We start from the raw sequence: 25,492 nt of genomic DNA, 5'->3' as shown, positions 1-25,492 counted from the left end.
ATAAAGCAAAAACTTTAATAGAGGAAGATCTTAATGTTTCCTCTTCAGATGTAGATGAATCAAAAATAAACATAGAAACAGAAATTTCAGACCTGAGTAGAACTTTAGAAAAATGAGAGTTGGGATATTTCTAGTGTTAGCTGAATAGGAACAGAAGATAGTTTACATCTTTCTAAGCACTGAACAGCAATTATACAAAAATGTATTAAAGCCCCAAACCTCATAAAAATGTTTAAAAAGCAGAAAAACTTAATAAATCCTTTATTGACTGTAATGAAATAAAATTATTTTTGCTGAAAGTTGTCTATAAAATAAAAATAAAGTATAAATTCATTAAGTAACTTAAAGATTGGTAGATTAAAGAACAGACAGGAAAATAGGAAATCTAAAAAAAATGACAACAATAAGTCAGTATGTCCCTGCTTAGAAGATACAGATAGCAGCTAAAGCAGTTCTTAGGGAAAATTACATCTCTAAGTGTTTTTACCAACAAAAAAGAGAAAGAACAAATCAATAATTTTGGTGTTAAATTAAAATAAAAAACTTAGAAATCACCAACTAAAATTCAAAGTAAAAACTCTGAACATCAAAGAAATCAATAAAATGGAAAGAAAAACTTTAAAAAAACAAAAGCAAATTGATAAATGAAATTAGAAGCAGTTTTTTAAAAACCTAATTAAAATAAATAACTCAGTATTCTAATTTAAAGTGAGAGAAAAATCAAATTATTCATACCCAAAATGAAAAGGGAAAATTGATAGAAAAAGAAGTAAAATAAAAATAATCATAAATTACCTAGTAATATCACAAAAATTGAGATAGATGAATATTAGCAAAAATATTCAAATTAACAAAAGAAAAGCAATATTTATAGAAGTTCTTTTTTAAAATTGAAAAGAGGGAGCAGCTAGTTGGCACAGTGGATAGAGTACCGGCCCTGGAGTCAGGGGTACCTGAGTCCAAATCCAGCCTCAGACACTTAATAATAATTACCTAGCCATGTGGCCTTGGGCAAGCCACTTAACCCCATTTGCCTTGCAAAAAAAATAAAATAAAATAAAATTGAAAAGAGTTAAAAACTAAAGACTTACCATTTCTTGATGACTATATAAGCAAATTATGGTATAGGAATATAAAGTAATATCATTTCATCATTAAAAACTGACAAGGGTAGCTAGGTGACACAGTGGATAGAGCACTAGCCCTGGAGTCAGAAGTACCTGAGTTCAAATCCGGCCTCAGACATTTAATAATTACCTAGCTGTGTGGCCTTGGGCAAGCCACTTAACCCCATTGCCTTGCAAAAAAAAAAAAAAAAGCTAAAAAATGACAGAAATAAACCTGGTAAAACTTGTATGTACTGAATTTGTCAACATCATTAAAGAAATAAACAATTTTGAAATACTTAAGAGCATTGATTAGTGCAATGACCAATTTCAGTACCAAAGAACTAGTTATGAAACATCATCTAGGTCTTGACAGAATGGTGGTGCACTAGAGATGTAGCATAAAACATCAGCTTTCAAATATAAGCAATATGGTAATAATTGATTTTACTTGATCTCACATATTTGTCAATAAGATTATTATTTTTTCCCCATTGGATTTGGGGTCATGGTAAAAGCTGAGACAAGATTGAGCTAGTAAAAAGAAAAGAGAGAAAAGAGGGTCCTTGTTGTACCTTTTTTTTTAATACTAAGAACAAATAAAAGGCCAGGAAAAAGACTGAACAGCTTCGGAACTACAGGTCACACTTAGAGAAAAGCAAGCTATATATATAATAAAGTTCTGCATTTTCCAATACAGTCTTCTTTTTTTGTTCTATGTATGGTAAAGTCATTCTATTTTTTGTTAATCAGAGTTTTTAAAAATTCAAGGCAAAAATCATTCCATAGATTATTAAAAGAAGCCAATTTACTAACCTTCTCTTCATTGAACAGTATCTCTTAATGAGTGAATACTTTGTGTTTCTAATTATTGTTTTGGTTATTGAGGGAAATCAATGTATCATTGTATCATTCAAACTGCCAGAGGTAAACCTGAAGTATGAAAGTAGAACTATCTTAGAAATCCAGCCTGTAAATTTGAAGAACATTGATTTCTTTTCTGGGCAGTTGTGTAGAGTTAGGTCAGCTTGCTAAGGAATTTTGTAAGTGACAGTTCTTCAATATACAATGAATAAGGAGCTTTGTGTTCATTTATATTTAATAAAACAGGCATATGCATGGAATTGGTGGGACTAAATTAGTTTAGCCATTCCTGAAAACAACTAAGAACTATGCCCCCAAGTTATTTAATTGTCTGTTCCTTTGACTCCGTAATTCCACTATTAATAGATCCCCTCCCCAAGGAAATCAAAGAAAGAAGAAAATCACCCATATCTAATATTTTAGCAGTTCATCTTGTGATGGCAAAGAACTGAAGACTAAGGGGGGGGGGGGGGGTATTGCTGATCAATTAGGTAAAAACTGGACAAATTATTGTATTCAGACAATTGTATTGAATTCAAACTTGGGAAAAATTATATAAATTGATGAAAAGAAATGTGAGAAAATATCTGATCATTATAATAACTAATCACAAATCTGGAGAACTTATAATGAAGACTGCTACCCACTTACTAAAAGAAAGGTGATCAACATAGAGTGAAGTTTTTAACATGGTCAGTGGAGGAATCTGTTTTGATTGACTAGATCTATTTGTTACAGAGATTTTGTTTTCTCTTTTTTTATCCCAGTGCGGGGGGGGCATAAGACAGAAGGAAAATAGATGCTTATTAAGTGAAAGTTATAATTTAATTATGAAGATGTGTAAAACATAGAAATTGGATGTATTCATCCATCCCTTCTAGATTGGCATCAGAATCTGGTATCCCAGCTGTTGATTTTGGAATAGTTGCAAAGTTCATTCTCCTTAAGCTCCAGGCTAAAAAGAAGCCAAATCAATAAAAATCTGAGAATTGGAAGGAACTTGAAATACATCTAATCCAATAGAAATTGTCTATATCCCTGATGAAAGATCATCCTTTCCTTGCCTAAAGGTCTTCCAAGGCAAATCATCCCACTTTCAATGGTTCTTATTCTCTGGAAACTTTTCCTTATAGCTTGGTAAAATCTGCCTACCAGTAATTTTTATAATATTGCTTCTAGATAATTTGAACCTCTTCAGATAATTGTTTTCACTTCAGTTTAACTGAACAAATATTTATTAAATACTTACTGTGTATCAAGCAATGTTCCAGTACCTGCCCTCAAAGAACTTCCATTCTATTTGACTTCACCTACGGTGTCCCCTAAATCTTCCTTTTGCCTGGTTAAGAATATCTAATGCTTTTCTTCACCTACTCCCATTGTATGATTTCTAGTTACCTCAAAAACTTGAATGGTCTTCTCAATATATATACTCTGACTTGTTATGATCATTCTTGAAAAATGGTATACAAAATTGAATAAAATATTCCAAATGGGAAATGACCAGGTAAGAGTTTCAGAATACCCCTATTATCATAATTTTGAACACTGTTTCTTTTAATGAAACCTATTATAGATGTGAATTTTTTTTCCTTTTGGCTGCCCCCATCACACTTTTGACTCATATAGAACTTGCTGCCTATTAAAAACCCCACATCTTTTTCACACAAATTGTTATCTAGGCACATCTTATAAAAATACATTTATTTTTTAACTCAAGATTTCACAGTTATCCTATAAAGATCATCTTTTAAATTTGAATCATCATCATAACCTGTCAAGATGTTTTCAAATTCCAATTTTGCTATATATTTTGATAACTAACTCCACCAACTTCTTGTTATCTAAAAATCTGAAACTGTCATTTATGTTTTTATTCAATTACTGGTTAAAGTATTTAATAGTCTCAGGACAGCTATCTAGAGTATTCCCTGGAGACTTTTCTCCATACTGACATTAAATTAATCCATAAAAAATCCTTAGAATTAGAAGGAATTTCAGGAGCCATCAAAACCAATCTCCTCTATGGTATCTTCAGTGCATTAGTTATTTTCTAATAACTTAGAATAAATTTTAATTAAAGTGATAGAATTATAATATAATAACAGTAGTCTTAGAATAAATTTTCTAATAAGTTTTAGATTTGTGCCAGGAAACAAAGCAAGTTCATTCACCTGTAGTTTGAAAAAATTAATAACTTTGAATAATAGTTTGAAAAACTTTCTTGGTTTTGAAAATAACCATCTTTTGCTGAAATCTAGCAAAAGAAATATTGACCATAGGAGAACACATTAGCAAAGAGTTGTATGCCTTGATATAATGCCAGAAAATATTTTTCTACCTACTCTAAATTCTCAAAATTTATTTCAGGTATAGTTAGAATAACCATATGTCCTGTTTTTTAATAGCATTAATTCACCTTTTATGATAGATATATGCCTGGAAAGTTGGGTAAAAATGACATTTTTATAGGTCAAATGAGAAATGTCAATAAAATAAGTGGCCTGGTTCTAGTTCCAGCTCTACTACTGACTGGCCATGTTATCATTGACAAATTACTTAGCCTATATTTTACTTTAGAGGGATAATAAATGATGTGGGAATCTTATCAATTAGTCCCACCCCCTTATTCTTACAGGTGCATGAATAAACTTAGACAAGTTAGACCTCTGACTCACTGGACACTTTACTGTTCCTCACACTGGACACTTAGTTTTCTATCTCTGCACTGTGCAAAAAGAGAAAAAAGAAAAATATAATTTCAAAGAACTTTATTCTTCTGGGATAAATATTAGGCATACATATTTACACAAATAATTTAAGGAAGAAGAAAATGTAGGTACATTCCAGACATGGGAAATTCTTCCAGTGACAGAAAGGTGAGAGATTAAATGCTGAGCAAGAAAGTATGGTTGTAATCTAAATTATAAGAAATAAAATAATGTGACTTAAAAATCTATGTAAAGTGTTTTAAATATAAACTGATGTGGCATAATTTTATTATAGAAGCTTGAGGCAATAGGAAGCTACTGAAAAATTTTGCAGCTATTTGTTGGATAGATTAAAGTTGGGGAGGGAGACAGATTGGAAGTGGGGAGACCCTTGGAGAGGCTGTTATGATTGTTTAAAGGATAGATGATGAAAGCCTATACTTGGTAGTAAAAAAAAAAAGAGGATGATTGTGAGAATTGTTGAGGAAGAATTGATAAGACTTAACAAGCAGTTATTAGGCATGATCCAGTTGCTAGTCAAGAAAAATCTGAAGTGACATACCAAGAACCTTTCTAACCCTTCTCTGCCATTATTCTCTAAATGTTACATTTTTTAATTTTTTCCCCAAGGTTGAGCCTAACACCAAGGTATTTCCAGCTGTTTTCCTGCAACCAACAAGCACTTCTTTGGTTCAGTTTGAACTTGGCAAGTTAAAGGTATTTATTTATCTCCTCCATAGAAATTAAGCAGATGTTGCCTTGGGTATTCAGAGATCTAAATGATTTTGGCCATCAGCATCACCCCTTCTCTCTCTCTTTTGACTTCACAGTGGCCCTCATAAAGTAGTTATCAATTTTTTTGATGACTTTCTCTACCCATTGCCCTACAGAGTGTTCTGATTGGAATTCTGTATAAAATTGGGAAACTCCTCACAGATTCTTTCAATATGATCTGTTTTCCCATTTAGTTTATAAGAATCATATTGGCTATCACTAGACTGGGCTCACTGTTCAACAACTGAGAAGTTCCCCAATGATCATGAGATCTCTTTTCTTATTTTTCTCTACCTTATTCTAGAATGCAATGCCCCTATCAGCAGCAATATTTAAAAGTGAAGAGAAGAATTTTGTTCCCCAGTGTCCCCCTCGACTGGATGTCCAGACTATACAGCCTATACTCTGGAGTCGTATGCCTAACAGTTTTCTGAAGATAGAAATGGAAAGGGTGAGCGAACGGCATGGCTGGATGGTGCAGGGCCTGGAGCCATTGCAGATGATGGCCCTCTACATCCCTGAGGAAAACAGGTACTAGGAAAAAGAGAAGAGGGTTGGCCTAGGAAACGAAAGTAAGGAAACTCGAGGACACTTTCATATCTCTCCCTCTAGGTTTCATACCTGGATGTGGTCAGCATTGGGACAGGCCAGGCCAGAAGACCTCAGGACTGAATTTGGTTAGGTAGGAGCAAGCTGACAGATAACCTGAGAACTAGTCAAGCATTTTCTTCATTTGTAAAACATAAGGGTTGAACTTAATGACTTGTAAGGTCCTTTCCAGTTTTAGATCTATAATCCTATGAATTGAAGCCAAAGGACTGTGTCAGAAAGTAAAAGTATTGAAGATTAAGACTGACTGGAATTCTTCACATTGTATAAAGCTAAGGAATCCCTCTATAGCAAGTGTCCATTTTGAATACAGTAAGGCAAACAGAGACCAGTCTAACAAGTTTGACAGAAAGCAAAGAGAATTGATTAAATAAATCATCAGGAATGATACTAGCGAATAGGGTAAATCAAATAGGGTGATCAAAGCTGCAGCTTGATCTGGTTTTATGGTCCCCTAGGGAGCTTGGTCATTTGGGGCTTACAGGTATATTCATAACCTTGAAGAGACATCCTATAAGTGTCAATAGATTTTGATTCTAACAAAAACAGAGTACTAGGTCTTCCCAAGTAGTGCATATACCAGAGAACAGAAAGGACCAATATTATTCTAATATTTAAAATATTAGGAACCATTCAGAGCCTTGTAACCTTTATATTTGAATGTTTCTGAATGTTCTTGTTTTGATAGAATAAAAATCTAACATTTGATTACATGATACAATAAAAAAGAGTGTTTGGACTTAAAATTAAGAAAAATCTAGGTTTAAATCCTCACTCAGACCTGTTAATTGTGTTACCATGGATAAGTTGATCATTGTCTGAACATCAGTTTCCCCAGCTTTGAAATGAGAGTAATATTTTTGCTACTTTTTGTAAAAGTTTTTCTTGAATAATCTTAAAGTACCTTATAAACGGTGGTTGTTCATAGCTACCTTCTTAGTTATACATTTGCCCCTAGTATGCTAAAGAGTTGAAATGGTAAAGACTGAGAATGGGATGGGGATGAGGGAGACAGTGAGGGGAGAATCCCTCTAAAACAGGAAGGATGATAAATGAATAGGGAAAATCCTACTTCATCATGAAACTCCCACCCTTTGTTAGTTAATATTTTTTTTTGGAATCAGAGAGGATTGTTTTATTTTAGCCAATGAGTTGATTATTTGTTATCTTTCCAGGTGTGTGGATATCTTGGAACTCTGTGAACAAGAGGATTTGATGTGGTTCCACTATCACACACTAAAACTTTATAGTGCAGTCTGTGCCTTAGGAAACAATCGGGTGGCCTATGCCCTTTGTAGCCATGTAGACCTGTCTCAGCTCTTCTACACAATTGATAACCAGTATCTCCCTGGTCTTCTGCGCTGTGGCTTCTATGATCTACTCATAAGCATCCACCTGGCACACGCAAAGGAGGGAAAACTGATGATGAAAAATGAGTTCATCATCCCTATAACCAATACAACCCAGAAAATTAGACTATACCCAGATGAATCCAAGCGACATGGGCTGCCAGGGGTGGGCTTGAGCACATGCCTTAAACCAGGATTCAATTTCTCCACCCCTTGCTTCATTGTAACCGGTGAAGAACGCCAAAAACTAAGCCCTGAGATTCCTTTGGAGATTCTCAAGACCAAAGCACTGAGTATGCTGACAGAGGCAGTGCATTGCAGTGGGGCACACATCCGTGACCCTGTTGGAGGATCTGTGGAATTCCAATTTGTACCAGTTTTGAAACTCATTGGGACTTTGCTGGTCATGGGTGTATTTGATAATGATGATGTTCGGCAAATCCTACTCCTCATTGATCCCACTGTGTTTGGGGAGCATACAGAAGAAGCAGCAGAAAGCATGGAAAAGGAGGTGACACAGGTCGAGGAGAAGGCAGTAGAGGCTGGAGAAAAGGCCAGCAAAAATACCCAAGCCCCTCTTCGAGGTTTGCTTCAGACTCGTTTGCCAGAATCTGTCAAGCTGCAGGTAAAGGCCAAGTAACAAAGGAAGGATTCATACAATGAGTATGGAGGGAGGGAGGGAGGGAGAGGGGGGGTTGGGGGGGAAGTGAGGGAGAAGGTCAGGGAGAGAGAGAATATTAATTAGTTGCCTGAAACTTCAGGATTATAGTGGCTAATTACTCTGAAGTTATCTTGAACTTTTTCTCTGGATTTCGGTTCTATTACCACTGTTATAAAGGCCCAATGAGAAATGCAGAGACATTTTATACATATATATATATGTATATATATATATATGTATATATATATATATATGAAGCAATACCAATCCACATCCAATGTATATGGATGTATGTATACAGACATATGTAATCTATATAGATTTATTTGTATATGTATATTCTCTCACACAGATCCAGCTTTTTTAAGTTTTAAAATTTTTATATTATTTTTATACTGCCCGAATCTTATTTTCAAGAATTCTAATTTTTTTTTAGGTTTTTGCAAGGAAAACAGGGTTCAGTGGCTTGCCCAAGACCACATAGCTAGATGAATTCTAATTTTTCTTATTGCATATACATCTCAAATATAAGCTGATTGCAGCAATCAGTTGTATACTAGAATACCCATGCTGGAGTTTTACACTCAGGAGATATGATTTAAAATGAATAAAGCACAGACCTCAGAAAACTGAAGCAATTAGAAAGGAGAAAGAGAAGAGACCAGTGTACTTTTATTGAGTAGAACTGGAACATGTTGGGAAGAGAAGCAAACATCAGAACAGTTTTGTTACTATTATAGGAGGTATAGAACTCAGGTAGAAGTTTTCCTAGGACTAGCATCTTTTTTTTCTCCAGTAGATTCTCCTGATGCCAGTAAATTCTACTACCAGTTACTACTCATTTAATAATCAGATAGTTTTTATTAAGTGTAACTATTGTGCCAGACCCTGTACAAGGCCTTGAAGAGTCAAATTCAAAGACAAAGCAGTCTGTGATAGCAAAGACATACTAATGGAAGAGAAAATATGCATATACATAAATATATTTGGCATAAATAATAAATATATGAATAAATTCAAATATATACAAAGTAGTTTAGAAGGCAGGACACTGAGGTTGGAAAAAGCTTCAGGAAAGACCTCATGTAGAAGATACTTTTGAGTTATATCTTAAAGGAAAAGAAGGTAAAAGATATAGGTAAAAAAAGGAGTATATTCTATGAATGTGAGACAATGAGTACAAATATGTGGAAATGGAGATAAGAGAATTTGAGGAAAGGAGAAAAGGCTAGTTTGAATTGAGGAGTGCAAGAGAAAAAGTAATGTTTAGAAAGACTGGAAGATTTAAAAGTTGGGAGATTTAAAAATTAAAAAACCACACTCCTTATTTTCCACTAGAATGTCTTTTTTGTCCCCAGATGTGTGAGCTTCTCAGCTATTTCTGTGATTGTGAGCTGCAGCATCGAGTGGAAGCCATTATTGCATTTGGTGATATTTATGTGTCCAAGCTACAGGCAAACCAGAAATTCCGCTACAATGAGCTTATGCAGGCCCTGAACATGTCAGCAGCCCTGACTGCCAAAAAGACCAGAGAGTTCCGATCTCCTCCACAAGAACAGGTAAGAGGTAACAAAGTACCTTTGCTAGGGGCCTGCATTATGAAAAGCAGTGGGGTTGAGCTGATAACAACAAAGGAAGACTTTGGCTCAAAACTCATGATCCTGGGAAATCACCTTTCTGTTTACTCAACTGTAAAATTAAGAATGATCATTATAAGGTTATTATGAGCATCACATATTTTAAAGTGCCCTAGGTGGCTTCTAGAATACAGTCTCTATTGAAGTTCAAGATAATGAGGAAGAAGAATAGCCAACATTTATATATCTCTTTCATTGTCTGTAGAGCACTATAGTTGTAGTCTCATTTGATCTTTATAAGAACCTTGCAGTAGAAGGGCTACAAATGAAGGAACCTAGTGAGACTGAGTGAGTGATTTTCCAAAGTCATTCAGCTATAGTGTGTCTGCAGCAAGATTCAAACTTAGGTCTCCCTGAGTCCAAGTCCTGCACTGTATATCAGTGCCACCTACCTGCCAAAAGTGACATAAAACAGTTCTGGGACAATCTTGAGGGTCAGGTCAGGCTAATAGACTTACTGGCACATCAGAAAATATGTTTCTTATTAAAAGAGTGTCTGTCACAGTGTCAATGTTACATAGGATATATAAGCAATATGGGGGAGGGAGAGGTAGTTTATAAGAAAGTGATTAATTGTATGCCCCATTTTACTTCTAGCCAACTATGACTATTTATGTCTCCTTCACACATTTCATTGTCAAAGATTAGTTCAAAGATTGTAACAAAATGTATGCCTTTGTGCTTTGCACAGGTCTCCACTCTTACTACTGAGATTCTAATATAGGAAACTTGATTTTATAAAGCTGCCAGGATTATATAGTAAATTTATCATCTGAGATTTTCAGAAGGACACTTGCACTAGAATGCTTTCCAGTTTTTGACACATGGAGATTTTTGAATAATTCATAGGATTATGAAGAAGACCAATGGCAAAATAGATATAGAACTCTGCCTTGGAGTCCACCTCTAACACTTATTGACTATGGAGCCCTGAACAAATTGCTTCATCTCTAGTCTAGAGTATAGTTGTCCAACTTCTTAGCTATTCTGGGCCATATCACCCAACAAAAACTTGTCAAGGGCCATGTATAGAATGTAATATTTATTTATTACTAAAGTTACCCACACCACCAACGAGTATAATAATAAAACATAATAATGCCACATGAATGGACTTTGAGAGCCACATGCAACCTGAGAGCTATGGGTTGGCTACACCTATAGTCTAGAACATCTAGGAATGCTTTAAATTACTTTTAAATTACAAAGAAAAGACAAACTTACACAGGGAAAAGGAGTTCTTTCTATTAGTAAAATCACAGATCTAATCCCTGCCTTAATCCTAGTATTGTAGATTTAGAACTAAGAGTAATCTTAGAGGTCATTTAGTGCAAGTCCCTCATTGTGGAGAATAACAATAAAGAAATGGTTAGAAAATAAGATTTATAAGGAAATGATTAAAGGAATTGGAAATTTTCTAAATAGAATATTTACCTTATATTTAAAAATTACATTAACAATACTTATTCTATCCAAGACAAAAGCATCTCTTTTAAAGTTATTCATTGTCATTTAATTTAAAGCTTTAAGGCACCTATAAGATCATCAAGATGAATTGCCTTGTTTTACATCTAAGGAAACTCAGACCCTTGGAATGAAACATCTCTTGTTGTAGATAAGGAAACTGAGGCAGATAGTAGGGGAAGTTGTAGCCACTGGGACTTGGGGGGGTCAACAATTAAAGATAGACATTGAGAATTACTGAAAGACAAAGGGATGCCTTTGTCCTTTGCACAGCCTCCACTCTTATCACTGAGATTCTAATATAAGAAATTGTTGATTTCATCAAACTGCCAGGATTATATAGTAAATTTACCATCTGAGATTTTCAGAACACTTGCACCAGAATGCTTTCCAGTTTTTGACACATGGAGATTTTGGAATAATTCATAGGATTATGAAGAAGAGCAATGGAATAATAGATAAAGAAACTGGGATTTTAAAACTGCTCAGGATTTTATTACAAAGTAAACAGATTAAAACTATTCCTTCTCTGGGAGAGTCAACAAGCACTTTAGGACAGGGTGAGTAACAAAAGGCTAGGCAAGGTTGCTTGAGAGATGGAGACAAAGATAGAGAGGAAGAAAGACAGTCAGGAAGAGCTGACTGGGACAGAGATTGGACCAGCCCAAAAGGTTCAGTCCAGGTTTTATAGCCTTGCCCATTAGCTGGGCACTGAGGGCAAAAGGGGAAAATCCCTTCTCCTTACCTGACAGAACAGAGTAGAAGACTGGAAGCTAGGGGTTGGAAATGAGGAAACAGGATACAAATTTTACAATTGACAATGAAACATTAGGAGTCAATTTACATCTTGAGAGCAAAGAGCCTTCCACCCTTTAAGGAGATTTAACAGCATTAAAGCTACATTCATAATTCTCTGCATAAAAGTAGCTTATTCCGGGTCATAAGGCTAGGAAATATCTGAGGCAGGATTAAGAACTTCTAGGTCCAGCACACTCTCACTGAGAAGGATCTTTCATAGAACAAAAATGTCTCAGGGTTACTGTCCAATTCTTTCTCTAGAGGTCCTACTCTAGTATGTCACCTGAGTTCAACCTTGTACTAAAAATCATCAGCATCCCTCAACAAAAGCTATCCATAAAGGGTGTGCTCCCAAAAGAAACATAAATTTAGAGACTGGAGGGATCATAGGGGTCATCTAATCCATCTTTCTCATTCTGGAGATGAAAAATTTAGGCCTAGATAACTAAATTAACATGCTCAAAGTCACATATAAATATCAATTTGAAGATTTGAACATAGATTCTCAGACTCTAAAGTTAGCCAACTTTCCCCTTTTCTGTCCTAGGAAGAGCACAGAGTGATAAAGAAAGCACAACTAGAAAGCCTATAAAGTTAGATGATGAAAATTTAGTTAGAACATCATGGATTTTTGACTTCACAAAACTTTGTTCCTTTTTTATTAATTTTTATTAAAGAAATTATTTGAGTTTTACAATTTTCCCCCCAATGTTACTTCCCTTCCCCACTCCCCCCCCCCATGGAAAACAATCTGTCAGTCTTTACTTTGTTTCCATGTTATACCTTGATCCAAATTGGGTGTGATGAGAGACAAATCATTTCCTTAGAGAAGAGACAAAAATTCTAAGAGGTAACAAGATCAGACAATAAGATATCTGTTTTTTTTTCTAAATTAAAGGGAATAGTCCTTGAACTTTGTTCAAACTCCACAGCTCCTTAACTGGATACAGATGGCATTCTCCTTTGCAGACAGCCCAAAATTGCTCCCAATTGTTGCACTGATGGAATGAGCAAGTCCTTCAAGGTTGATCATCACTCCCATGTTGCTGTTAGGGTATAGTGTTTTTCTGGTTCTGCTCATCTCGTTCAGCATCAGTTCATTCAAATCCCTCCAGGCTTCCCTGAAATCCCATCCCTCCGAGTTTCTAATAGAACAATAGTATTCCATGACATACATATACCACAGTTGGCTAAGCCATTCCCCAATTGAAGGATATTTACTTGATTTCCAATTCTTTGCCACCACAAACAGGGCTGCTATATTTTTGTACAAGTAATGTTTTTACCCTTTTTCTTCATCTCTTCAGGATATTGACCCAGTAGTGGTATTGCTGGGTCAAAGGGTATGCACATTTTTGTTGCCTTTTGGGCATAGTTCCAAATAGCTCTCCAGAAGGGTTGGATGAATTCACAACTCCACCAACAGTGTAATAGTGTCCCAGATTTCCCACAACCCTTCCAACAATGATCGTTATCCTTTCTGGTCATATTGGCCAATCTGAGAGGTATGAGGTGGAACCTCAGAAAAGCTTTAATTTGCATTTCTCTAATAATTAATGACTTAGAGCATTTTTTCATATGGCTATTAATTGCTTTGATCGCCTCATCTGTAAATTGCCTTTGCATATCCTTTGACCATTTGTCAATTAGGGAATGGCTTTTTGTTTTAAAAGTATGATTCAGTTCTCTGTATATTTTAGAAATGAGTCCTTTGTCAGAATCATTAGTTGTAAAGATTGTTTCCCAATTTACTACATTTCTTTTGATCTTGGTTACAGTGGTTTTATCTGTGCAAAAGCTTTTTAATTTATGTAATTGAAATCATCTAATTGGTTTTTGGTGATGTCCTCCAACTCCTTTAGTCATAAACTGCTCCCCTCTCCATAGATCTAACAGGTAAACTAGTCCTTGAACTTCTAATTTGCTTATAGTATTGTTTTTTTATGTCTAAGTCCTGTAACCATTTGGATCTTGTCTTGGTAAAGAGTGTTAGGTGTTGGTCTTTCTTCCATGCTAACTTCCAATTATCCCAGCAATTTTTTATCAAAGAGGGAGTTTTTATCCCAATGGCTGGACTCTTTGGGTTTATTGAACAGCAGATTACTATAAACATCTCCTACTTTTACACCTAGTCTATTCTACTGGTCCACCACTCTATTTTGTAGACAATATCAAACAGTTTTGATGACTGATGCTTTATAATAAAATTTTAGATCAGGTAGGGCTAAGCCACTTTCTTTTATACTTTTTTTTCATTAAGCTCCTGGCAATTCTTGACTTTTTATTTCTCCATATGAATTTACTTACAATTTTTTCCAACTCATTAAAGTAATTGTTTGGAATTTTGATTGGTAGGGCACTAAACAGTTTAGTTTGGGTAGAATTGTCATTTTTATTATATTAGCTCTACCTATCCATGAGCAGTTGATATTTGCCCAGTTATTTAAATCTGATTTAATTTGTGTGAGAAGTGTTTTATAATTGTTTTCAAAAAGATTCTGAGTCTGTCTTGGCAAATATACTCCCAAGTATTTTATATTGTCTGAGGTTACTTTGAATGGGATTTCTCTTTCTAGCTCTTCCTCCTGTATCTTCCTAGACATTTATAGAAATTTGAGGATTTATGAAGGTTTATTTTATAACCTGCAACTTTGCTAAAATTGCCAATTGTTTCCAGTAGTTTTTTCGATGATTTCTTGGGATTCTCTAGGTAGAGCATCATGTCATCTGCAAAGAGTGAGAATTTGTCTCTTCCTGCCCAATTCTAATTCCTTCAATTCCTTTTTTTTTCTCTAATTGCTGATTCTAACATTGCTAATACAATAGTGAATAGTAGTGGTGATAATGGGCATCTTTGTTTCACCCCTGATCTTATTGTGAATGCCTCTAGCCTCTCCCCATTGAATATAATGCTTGTTGATGGTTTCAGATAGATACTGCAAATTATTTAATAGGAATGGATGATGTATTTTGTCAAAAGCTTTTGCAGTATCAATTGATATGATCATATGATTTCTGATAGATTTGTTGTTGATATAATTGAGTATACTAACAGTTTTCCTAATATTGAACCAACCCTGCATTCCTGGAATAAATCCTACTTGATCATAATGTATTATCCTGGTGATAACTTGCTGTAATAGTTTTGCTAAGATTTTATTAAAGATTTTTGCATCTATATTCATCAGGGAAATAGGTCTATAATTTTCTTTCCCTGCTTTAACTCTTCCTAGTTTAGGTAACAGCACCATATTGGTTTCATAGAAAGAGTTAGGCAGAGTTCCATGTTTCCCTATTTTTTGAAAGAGTTTATATAGAAGTGGAACCAATTGTTCCTTAAATGTTTTGTAGAATTCACTTGTGAATCCATCAGGCCCTGGAGATTTTTTTTTAGGTAGTTCAATGATGGCTTGTTGAATTTTTTTTCTGAGATAGGGATGATTAGGTATTTAATCTCTTCTTCATTTAACCTGGACAACTTATATTTTTGTAAATATTCATCCATTTCACTTAGATTATCAAATTTATTGGCATAGAGTTGGGCAAAATAATTTCGAATTATTGTAATTTCCTCCTTATTGGTGGTGAGTTCACCTTTTTCATTTATGATGCTAGCAATTTGGTTTTCTTCTTTCTTTTTTTAAATCAAATTGACCAGAGGTTTATCAATTTAATTGGCTTTTTCATAATACCAACTTTTGGTTTTATTTATTAATTCAATAGTTTTTTTGCTTTTGATTTTATTAATTTCTCCTTTAATTTTTGGAATTTCTAATTTGGTATGTAATTGGGGATTTTTGATTTGTTCTTTTTCTAATTTTTTCAGTTGTATGTTTAGTTTATTGATTTCCTCTTTCTCCAATTTATTCATGTAAGCATTTAGAGCTATAATATATCCCCTGAGAGTCGCTTTCAGTGAATCCCATAGTTTTTGGTATGTTGTTTCATTATTATCATTATCTAGGATAAAATGGTTAATTCTTTCTATAATTTGTTTTTTGTTCCACTCTTTTTAAAATGAGGTTATTCAGTTTCCAATTTGTTCTGGGTCTATATCTCCTTGGACCAGTATTGCATATGACTTTTATTGCATTATGATCTGAGAAAGATGTATTCACTATTTCTGCCTTTCTGCAGTTGATCATTAGGTTTTTAATGTCCTAGTACATGGTCAATTTTTGTATAAGTTCCATGTACTGTGGAGAAAAAGGTATATTCCTTTCTATCCCCATTCAGTTTCCTCCATAAGTCTACCATATCTACTTTTTCTAACAATCTATTTACCTCCTTAACTTCTTTCTTGTTTGTTTTATGATTCCATTTATCTAGATCTGACAGCAGGAGGTTGAGGTCTCCCACTAGTAGAGTTTTGCTGTCTATGTCTTCCTGTAGTTCTTTCAGCTTCTACTCTAAGAATGTGGGTGCTGTCCCACTGGGTACATATATATATTCAGTATTGAAATGACTTTATTGTCTATGGTACCTTTTAGGAGGAAAAAGATTCTCATAAATCCTGAGAATTGTAACTCTAACAGAGAGAATATACCTAGCCAGAAATGATGGACATTCATGACCTATCCATGAGACTGCACCACCTGGCTGCCCCTATTATCATTATTATTATTATCATTATTATTATTATTATTAATTGTCATTATTATTATCATCATTATTAATGATGATGATGATGATGATGATAATTTTATTTTAATTTTTTTCTCTTTCCTTTATTGTTCATGCAGGTCTATATTTTTTAGGGGGAAGGGGGTATTATGTTTACTTTTAAACAAGAATATTTTAGTAATATATAAAAAATCATTTGTACAAAAATAAAAATAAATAAATAGATAGATAGATAGATAGATAGATCCAAAATAAAAGCAGTTGGTGTGATTTTCAAAGGGGAGAAGGGACATTTTTATGAGATAACATATTTTAAGTTATCAGGAATTCATCCCATCTACTGACTTGAACTCTTTGGAATGTTTGACCCTTACTGTATCAAGTGTTCCTAGGGCATGTGAGAGTGAGAAAATAAGTATTCAATTTCTGAATCTAATTCTTTTGATCTCACATTTAATTAATAGCCCATAAAACAGCTGTTAGTATATTTTGTTATAATTATCATAATTTTGTATCTATACTACAATCACAAGTTAGCTTTATTCATATTTCTTAAGTGATGTTTATAACAGCAACAATTATTACATTTTCATAGGAATTTAAGGTTTAAAACATTTCTCAGAATAACTTGATAATGTGAATTGTATAACTATTATTATTCCTTTGAAGAGTAGAGACTTAGACATTTCTGATACTGTGGCTAACAAGTACTTTAAATTGACTTAAAAGGGGCAGCTAAGTGGTGCAGTAGATAGAGCACCAGCCCTGGAATCAGGAGGACCTGAGCTCAAATCCAGCCTCAGGCACTCAATAATTACCTACCTGTGTGACTTTGGGGAAGTCACTTAACCCCCATTGCCCTGCCAAAAAACTAAAAATAAATAAAATGATTTAAGAGTTAGCCACAAATCTTTGTTTTAAAAAAATTTTACTTGAATATTCCTATCTTTGAGAGAATGTGAAGCTCTTATATTTTTTGTACTGTAGAAGCAAAATGATAAGGATTTTTAGATAGATGGGGGCACACAAATATAGGAAATATAACAGAAATTATGTTCATTGCTCTTACAAAGTCTACACAAATACTAACAGTGATGACTGTTTTGGATGATACTCAATCCCCAACTTAAATCTGTGATTACAGGTTTACAAAGATATACATGTCTATCTTTTTTTCTTAATTACTCAGTGATGGAGCCTTCACCATGTCACTGAGTTAGGTGCCATGATTTCTACTGATTATTTGCAAATCCAAGGTTAAGGATTTTGTCCTTTCATCAATCTACATATATTTTATCCTTTACTTATCACTTTTATTACTATGTTGTAATAGAGATATCACCAGACTTGAAACTTGAAGGTCTAAGTTTTCCTGAGTCTTGCATTTACTTACTTTGTAATCTTCCTTAATCAAGTCATTGGCTTTAGTCTCTTTTTCTATAAACTGGGGTTACTTTCTCTATCTTTCTAAAAATAAAATCAAATGATTTGTTTGTATTATAAATGAGAATTTAAGTATAAACTATTTTTATTTTAACATTTCTGCATCATTATTTACAATTTTCAGTTCCCATAAGGACCTTTCTTTTTTTGGTTTACCAGATCCTCTTCTCCATCATTTCAAACTTACTTCAAATGCCTCTACTCTAAATGCCTCTACTCTAAAAATTCTCCCTTGATGAAGCTGAAAAGGAACTAATAGATGTTCACTGGAGATTTCTACTCATCATTTTAAAAAGAATATGAAGCATGTAGAACAGATTAAAATAAAACAATGAAGAATGGGTTAGAAAAGAGAATATATAAAAATCATTCTTAGTTTTATAGAACTTTGCAAGAATTTTCCTTGAAAAAATATTGTAAAATATAGGTAGTTCAAATAATAGCCCATTTTAAAATAGATTAAAAATAATAGCCCTAGGGCAGTTAGGTGGTGCAGTGGATAGAGCACAGGCCCTGGAGTCAGGCGTACCTGAGTTCAAATCCAGCCTCAGACACTTAGTAATTACCTAGCTGTGTGGCCTTGGGCAAGCCACTTAACCCCATTGCCTTGCAAAAACTAAAATTAATAATAATAATAATAATAGCCCATTTAAAAATAGACAGATTCTCTAAATCTAAGGGACTTAACCCAGTGATAACTATATGGAATAAGGTTCAAACCTATATGGAGATCCTGACTCTGTCTAGTGCAGAGTTGTTTCTGTTATACCATGGTGTTTAGGAATGGCTAAAGGAAATAGTATTCTCTGAAAGTATTATGAATATATCATCATGATGATCTGAAGAAGAGTGAGAAATTGGAAACCCCTGTTTCCAATGAACACTTAGTGGTTGTTTTTATTTTTATTTTTGGCAAGGCAATGGGGTTAAATGGCTTGCCCAAGGTCACACAGCTAGGTAATTATTAAGTGTCTGAGGCAGGATTTGAACTCAGGTACTCCAGGGCTGGTTCTCTATCCACTGCGCCACCTAGCCACCCCAACACTTAGTGTTTGATTAAAAGATCAGTAGACAGAGATGGAAAACCTTAGTTTTAGTCTCAGCTGATCTCACATTGTTGTATGACCTTAGGCAAATTAGTTCTCAAATTCCTCATCTAAATAATTGGTAGGTTTGACTAGATGATCTTATGATCTCTTCTGCTTTAATATCTTATGGTTCTTTCCCTTATACCTGAGTTTCCTCAAAATAAGGAGAAAAGCTAGCCAAGAGTGTTAAGGTAATTGTCTTGTCAGGCAGAAGTAACCAGCTGTTTATTTTAAAAATAGATAGTTAGGGAAATTGGCTCAGCCTGCAATAGGAATAATATGGTGTGTATGTGTAATATTCATCTCAATTCTGTTAAATGATGAGATAATTTCTAGGGTCACAGAGCAAATATCCATTTTTGGAGGGGGGTGGCCAAGATGATTTCTGTGTTATCCCTTCCAGTAAGTTTTAAATCTTAGCTATTTCATTTTGAGCAACAATGATTGTGTGTGTGATTTTATATTAATGATATTGAGAAATAGCATGTCAATTCTAATATTTTCTTTTCAAAGATCAATATGCTGCTAAATTTTCAACTAGGAGAGAATTGTCCCTGTCCAGAGGAGATCCGAGAAGAACTTTATGACTTCCATGATGATCTTCTTATTCATTGTGGTAAGTTATCAGGAAAAAAAATCTGTTCTTCACTTCCCCCAATAAATTCCGTTACTAATTTCTTTATAGAGAACTTTGAGGAATCTTTAAATTATCAAATCATTACTTTTATTTGATGTTATTAATCTTCACCAGTTAGAGAAAATATTGCCAGAGAGAAGAATAGCAGTGGTTTGTTTTTGGAGTGATGAGATCACCAAGTCTCTGATTCAAAGAAGTAAAAAAGACTTGGACTTTTTAAAAAATTTTCCTCCATATGCACATATATATTTTTAAGTTACAAAATCTCCTTCCATTCTCCCTTCCTATTTCCCTCCTCTCAGCAGCAAACAGTCAGGTTAGCATTGTACATATAAAATTTTTGATAAACATGTTTACATATTAGTTATTTTTGGTGTGAGGAATTAGGATTAAGGGAAAGAGATACATAAGAGGTAATTTTTATAAACTGTTCATCAGATTCTGAAGAGTTGGGGTTTTTTATGTTTAGTTTTGCTTTCTTCTTCTAGATGGGGATAATATTGTCCATAGCAGTCTAATACAGTTGTCCTAGCTCTCTGAACTGCTGAGAGGAGTCTTAGACTTTTTAATTCACCAGTTGCATAAATGGTTTACAAGTTACCACAAAAATTTCATGAATTAAGTTCTTTAGAGAAGCAGCTAGATAATGAATTTCAGTATTGCTGTGAACTAAAGGGATAGGGAGACACAGACAGATTACTAGAAGTTGAGGAAAAGAAAGATTAACGTGAAGGTAGAAAACCATGATCCCTAATGATGTTGTGGATGAGATTAGAGTCACAAAATGAAGACTGAGAAAGTTTGAAAAGTGAATGAATTCATATACATCCCTGGGATTTAAAATTGCTCAGGATTTATTATAGAAGGCTTGCAAAGTGTACAGATTAGAAGTTTTTCTCCTCCTAGAAAAGTAGTAGGCACTTTGAGAACAAGCTAGGAGAGAAAGAGAGAAAGAGAGAGAGAGAGAGAGAGAGAGAGAGAGAGAGAGAGAGAGAGAAGACAGATAGACAGATAGACAGAAGTGCTGGTTTAGTCCTGCCACATGACATGTGGGCCCATGGTTCTCCAGCTTTCTAGGCTGGGAGCAGGTAGCCTAAGAGAGAGAGAGAGAGAGAGAGAGAGAGAGAGAGAGAGAGAGAGAGATAGCCATCCTTACAAGGAAAAGGTAGGATTAAGAAAAGGGGGATGTGCCTGCACTTCTGTTTTGGATCTAAATGCACTTTTCTAGTAGTTTGGACATAGGGTGGTGTTTGGGGAGTGGTCTAGCACTTGGCTAGTATATTCTTCAATAGGCAAGCTATGTACTGATCCTTCCTATCCCAAGCTGCATGATCTCTAACTTCAACATACAATTTTTTTGTCATGCCAGCATAAACTGTTCTCATCAAGAAGACAGTACAAATTTTACATTTAACAATGGAACAATAGGAGTCAATTTACATCCCAGAGCAGATAATATTTTACATTTTTATAAAATTTAACAGTATAAAGGATCACAAAATCTGTTTCCAAGCTACAAATCTTTTCTGTTCATAATTCTCTGTATTAATGAGGGAGAATAATTAGGTGTGAAATGAATTTAGATACTTTAACAAGGTGAAGAAAGTGAGTTTCTTAGAAGGTACTGGGAATTAAGCAAAGAGAGAGCTGGGGGAGACAAGCAAAGGGTACAGTCAACTTAAAGAGGGTCTCTAAGAAGGTAAGTTTCTAAGGAGATAGTCAAGTTAAAGAGATAGTTGAAAGCTAGAAAAGGTGAATTTCTAAGGAGCTGTAATATATGAATCTACCTTACAGAAAGGAAAGAAAGAAGAAACTGGGCAGCAGTTGCCCCATCAAGTCAGTAAGGGAACAAAAGAGCACACCAAAGTGGAAACTTGCCTAAATACATTTCTGTGGTGGGTGGAATGCAGAGGCTGTTTAGGGAGTGGCCTAATACCTAGTATAGATGTGGTTTTTCCACTACACATGTCACAGAGGTGGTTCCTCAAGGAATGGACAATGTCTGACTTAAGGTATTTTCCACTGAGCATGCATAGCTTTCATTGTCCACTGAGCATATTTGGTGTTTCTTGGTATTGTGCATGTTACTCTCCTAAGGGTATGAGCAAGATAAGACATTTGGCCACCCACCAAGTCAATACAGAACAATACAGTAAAATATTTGAACAGTACAGAAAAAGCCACAAGATTTATTCCCAAAACAAAAAGATCACAATATTTCTCTGTCCCTAGAACTCCTAGCTACAAGAAGACAAAATTTGTACCTATAAAAATTACCCTGGCTAGTATATCTTTTAGCATGAAGAGACTTTACTTACCCATGGATGGCCATACAGTAAGAACCATACTCACCACAGTGGTACTTGGATACTCATCATTAATTTGTCTTAGCACTCAAGTAGGGGACAAATATTTTCCAAAAGAAATAGTGTAATTAGAAATAATTCATGAAAGTTTCACAAAACTTTCAAATTTAACTGGGCTAATATTAAATAATGAAGTTGTTTTATAATACAGAACCTTAAAACTTAATAAACATGTATAAAAAATAGCAATTACAAAAAAAAATAAAATTTATCTTCACTTCACCTGTACAGAGAGGCGTTCCTGATATAACGGGTTGTTGTTTGTTTGTCACTTTTGAAGAAGAGCTTGATCAAAGAGCTTGAGCAGGAAGGTGATGCCATGACAAAGCAGTTGAGTTGAATTTAAGGGAGGGGGATACTGTGCAAAATCACTAGCCTTATCTCCTCCAGAGCTATCAGGGTCCAGCAGTCAGAAGCATGAAAGCAACTAGAAACCTCAACTAAAGGTTCTCTCTCCAATAAACATTCATGTGGAACAGAGCTCTCACATGTCAAAACACTGGTGCCCTAATGAAAGAACAACTTCATGTTACAGATTCAGTGAAAACAAATCACTGATTGGATAGAAATCAATTGGCTAGAAGAGCCCCCACCACCACCAAAAAAAAATATTAAAATGGGAGGGCAAGATCCTCAGGGCTTTTCAGTGATTAGGGCAGGTAGGTAAGAAAAGAAGCAAAGAATAACTTCTTCTTCATAGTTAAAAATAAATAAATAAAAATCCCTCTGGGAGGTGAGACTCTCTGGATTTCTGATCAAAATAGAAACAATTGCTATTTATATTCATTCTAAACTAATGAAGGTTAAAACTATGAGCAAGTGGGACTAGTCTGAGGTTCTGCACACTTCTTGAGCTACCTTTAGACTGACAGTTGAACTCTGTTTCATCAGAGAGAGGATTGGAGTGGTGGGAGATAGGGACTGGAGAGAGGCTGGAGTGGCAAGCATGCAAGTCATGAAGAGACTCAAAGAAGTGCTAGCAAATGCAGCAAGTCTCCAGCAAGCACACAGCACTGAAACATGTTTCTTGTCAAAATGTGACAAGGTTTGATGAGTTAAAAAAGTGACAACTTTTGATGTACTGTTGTAGGAGGATTCTGACCCAGAGCACAGTTGAAAATTTAAACACAGAATTATTAAAAAGTCATTAGAATACAAAAGAAAGTGAGGGATAACTAAGAGTTCCTTAAAGGTTACATGGTTTTGGTGCAGCAGTTAAATCAGGCAGACCAGCTCATTTAAATCATGCATTAGTAGGTTAGAGACCATAAGGTTAAGAGAGAGTGAAAGTTGATCAAGTTTAAGATCATAAAATTAAGAGTTAAAGTTCTTCAATTTAGAAATCATAACATTTAGAGAGTTAAAGTTCATTAATGATCATGTGGTTTTGGGCACAGCAACTTAAGCAGGTAGACCAGTAGTTGATTAACTCAAGCATTAGAAGTCAGAGAGGTTAGGGTTAGTAAGAGAGCATGAGAAACACTACAATTCCTCTTTTTGAGTTCTGTGCCTTGTATTGGATAGATTGGATAGATTGCTGTAGGAGGTGTAGCTATAGGATGATCCCATTTTGGTTTTAATCTAGCAACTAATTTTGCCCACTGGTGAGCACATGACCAGAGTCAAAGTAAAAGTCAAGTATAGAAAAAGATTACAAAATTTGTTTCAAATTACAATATTACTCTATGCCTATAATTCCCTGAACCAGTATCACTATATTCATAAAGTTTAGAATTTGAAATCAAAATCTAGGATAAGAAAAATCAATGACATTCCTATCTTATGTATTTTAGCCTTATTGCTTAAATGTTCTCATCCTGTGATCTTCAAGTGGTTATAATATCCTTTAATTTATAAGTCAGCATTGGCTCTTCTAGCCAATTGATTTCTGTCCAATCAGTGATTTATTTTCACTGAATCTGTAACATGAAGCTGTTCTTTCATTAGGGCACCAGTGTTTTTGACATGTGAGAGCTCTGTTCCACATGAATGTTTATTAGAGAGAGAACCTTTAGTTGAGATTTCTAGTTTCTTTCATGCTTCAGAAAATCATCCAAAAAATTTCAGAAGAACCACAGAAACATTAAGATTTCTTTGTAGTTGACATCAGATGTCTCTAAAGTCAAATACTTAATGATGGTGATAATATGCTTTATATATTTTCCTGCTATGTGGCAGTTTGTTACTGAAAACTGTTAAGTAAAAATAATAATAATATCATTTTCATTCAATTTTTATCTTTGGTAGGTATACCTTTGGAAGAAGAGGAAGAAGAAGAGGAGGACACATCATGGACTGGCAAACTAAGGGCTCTGATATATAAAATCAAAGGACAACCAAAGCTAGAGAAGGAACAACCTATGGAGGAGGAAGAACAGTGTCCAAGTAAGTGTCTATCCAAAGTTCTATTACCCAACCTTCTGGTTTCTGAAGAGAAAGCTAACGAATTTTATGATAAAGGTTGAAAGTGAATGTGAACTGTTCAACCTTATTAAAAATAATAGGTATATTGAAACAATTAATAGTGGTATTATTGACTTATATTTTGAGTTATGGTTTTCTTTCAAAATTACAAATTCCATTCAGATTGAGTCTTTGAATATTCAAAAAGAATTGTCTGAAAAATATGTGTTTAATTCCTACTTCAATCACTTACTAACTACATGACTGGGAGCAAGTCAATTAGCCCCTTTGTTTCTTCTTATGTAAAATAAGGATTACAATGCTTAAAATGTTTTTTTCATGAGATTGTAGGGGAGGGATAAGAATTTCAGGCAGAGACAAAATGGCAGGGTAAAGATGGGAATTCCCACAAGGTCTCCTCCCAAATAATTTTAAATAATCACTAGCCAAATTCTACAGGGACAGAACCCACAAAAAGACTGAGTGAAACAATTTGGAAGATCCACAGGGAAGGTCTGTTTCACAGGGACTAGAAAGGGCCCACAGCACAACCTGACCACAGCAGAGTGAATTGACTCCAGTCACCCAGGAAGAGGCCACAAGGCTCCCAAGACCATGGTGACACCTGGGTCCATGGCAGTGGTAGCAATTTCCAGACCTCTCAGCCCACCAAGGACAATTGGGAAGCTCAACAGGAAAACTCTGCCACACCAGAGTGAGCACAGAGCCCAGTCCAGCACAAATCTCATGCAGACCTCAACCCTGGGGAGCCACCTAGCAAGGAACCACGTGGCAACTGCTTCTAGGGCTTTCAATCTACAGATAGGAAGGGCGTTGGGGGAAAATAAAAAGTTCACTCTGCTATATGACTGAGGCAGGACTCAGTGGCTTTACCTGTACGCAGATCTGGGATACAGTCTGGGGCCCCAACCTCAAGAAAAGGAACTTTACTGCTATAG

The 25,492-nt window shown here is 34.9% G+C and overlaps 1 protein-coding gene across 12 annotated transcripts in view; it reads left to right on the top strand.

Moving 5' to 3' along the window:
• RYR3 (ryanodine receptor 3) overlaps positions 1-25,492 on the top strand; it is an 833,777-nt gene that overhangs the window by 483,893 nt on the left and 324,392 nt on the right. For all 12 annotated transcript variants that reach the window (XM_074235022.1, XM_074235021.1, XM_074235020.1 and 9 more), the window contains 6 exons: positions 5,312-5,398; positions 5,760-5,986; positions 7,240-8,038; positions 9,433-9,633; positions 19,641-19,743; positions 24,378-24,515. In XM_074235022.1, the coding sequence (XP_074091123.1) occupies positions 5,312-5,398; positions 5,760-5,986; positions 7,240-8,038; positions 9,433-9,633; positions 19,641-19,743; positions 24,378-24,515 (1,555 nt within the window). The remainder of the gene's footprint in view (positions 1-5,311; positions 5,399-5,759; positions 5,987-7,239; positions 8,039-9,432; positions 9,634-19,640; positions 19,744-24,377; positions 24,516-25,492) is intronic.

Source organism: Macrotis lagotis, chromosome 4, assembly GCF_037893015.1.
Source record: "Macrotis lagotis isolate mMagLag1 chromosome 4, bilby.v1.9.chrom.fasta, whole genome shotgun sequence".
Lineage (NCBI taxonomy): Eukaryota > Metazoa > Chordata > Mammalia > Peramelemorphia > Peramelidae > Macrotis > Macrotis lagotis.
This window is presented reverse-complemented; position numbering and strand designations above follow the sequence as displayed.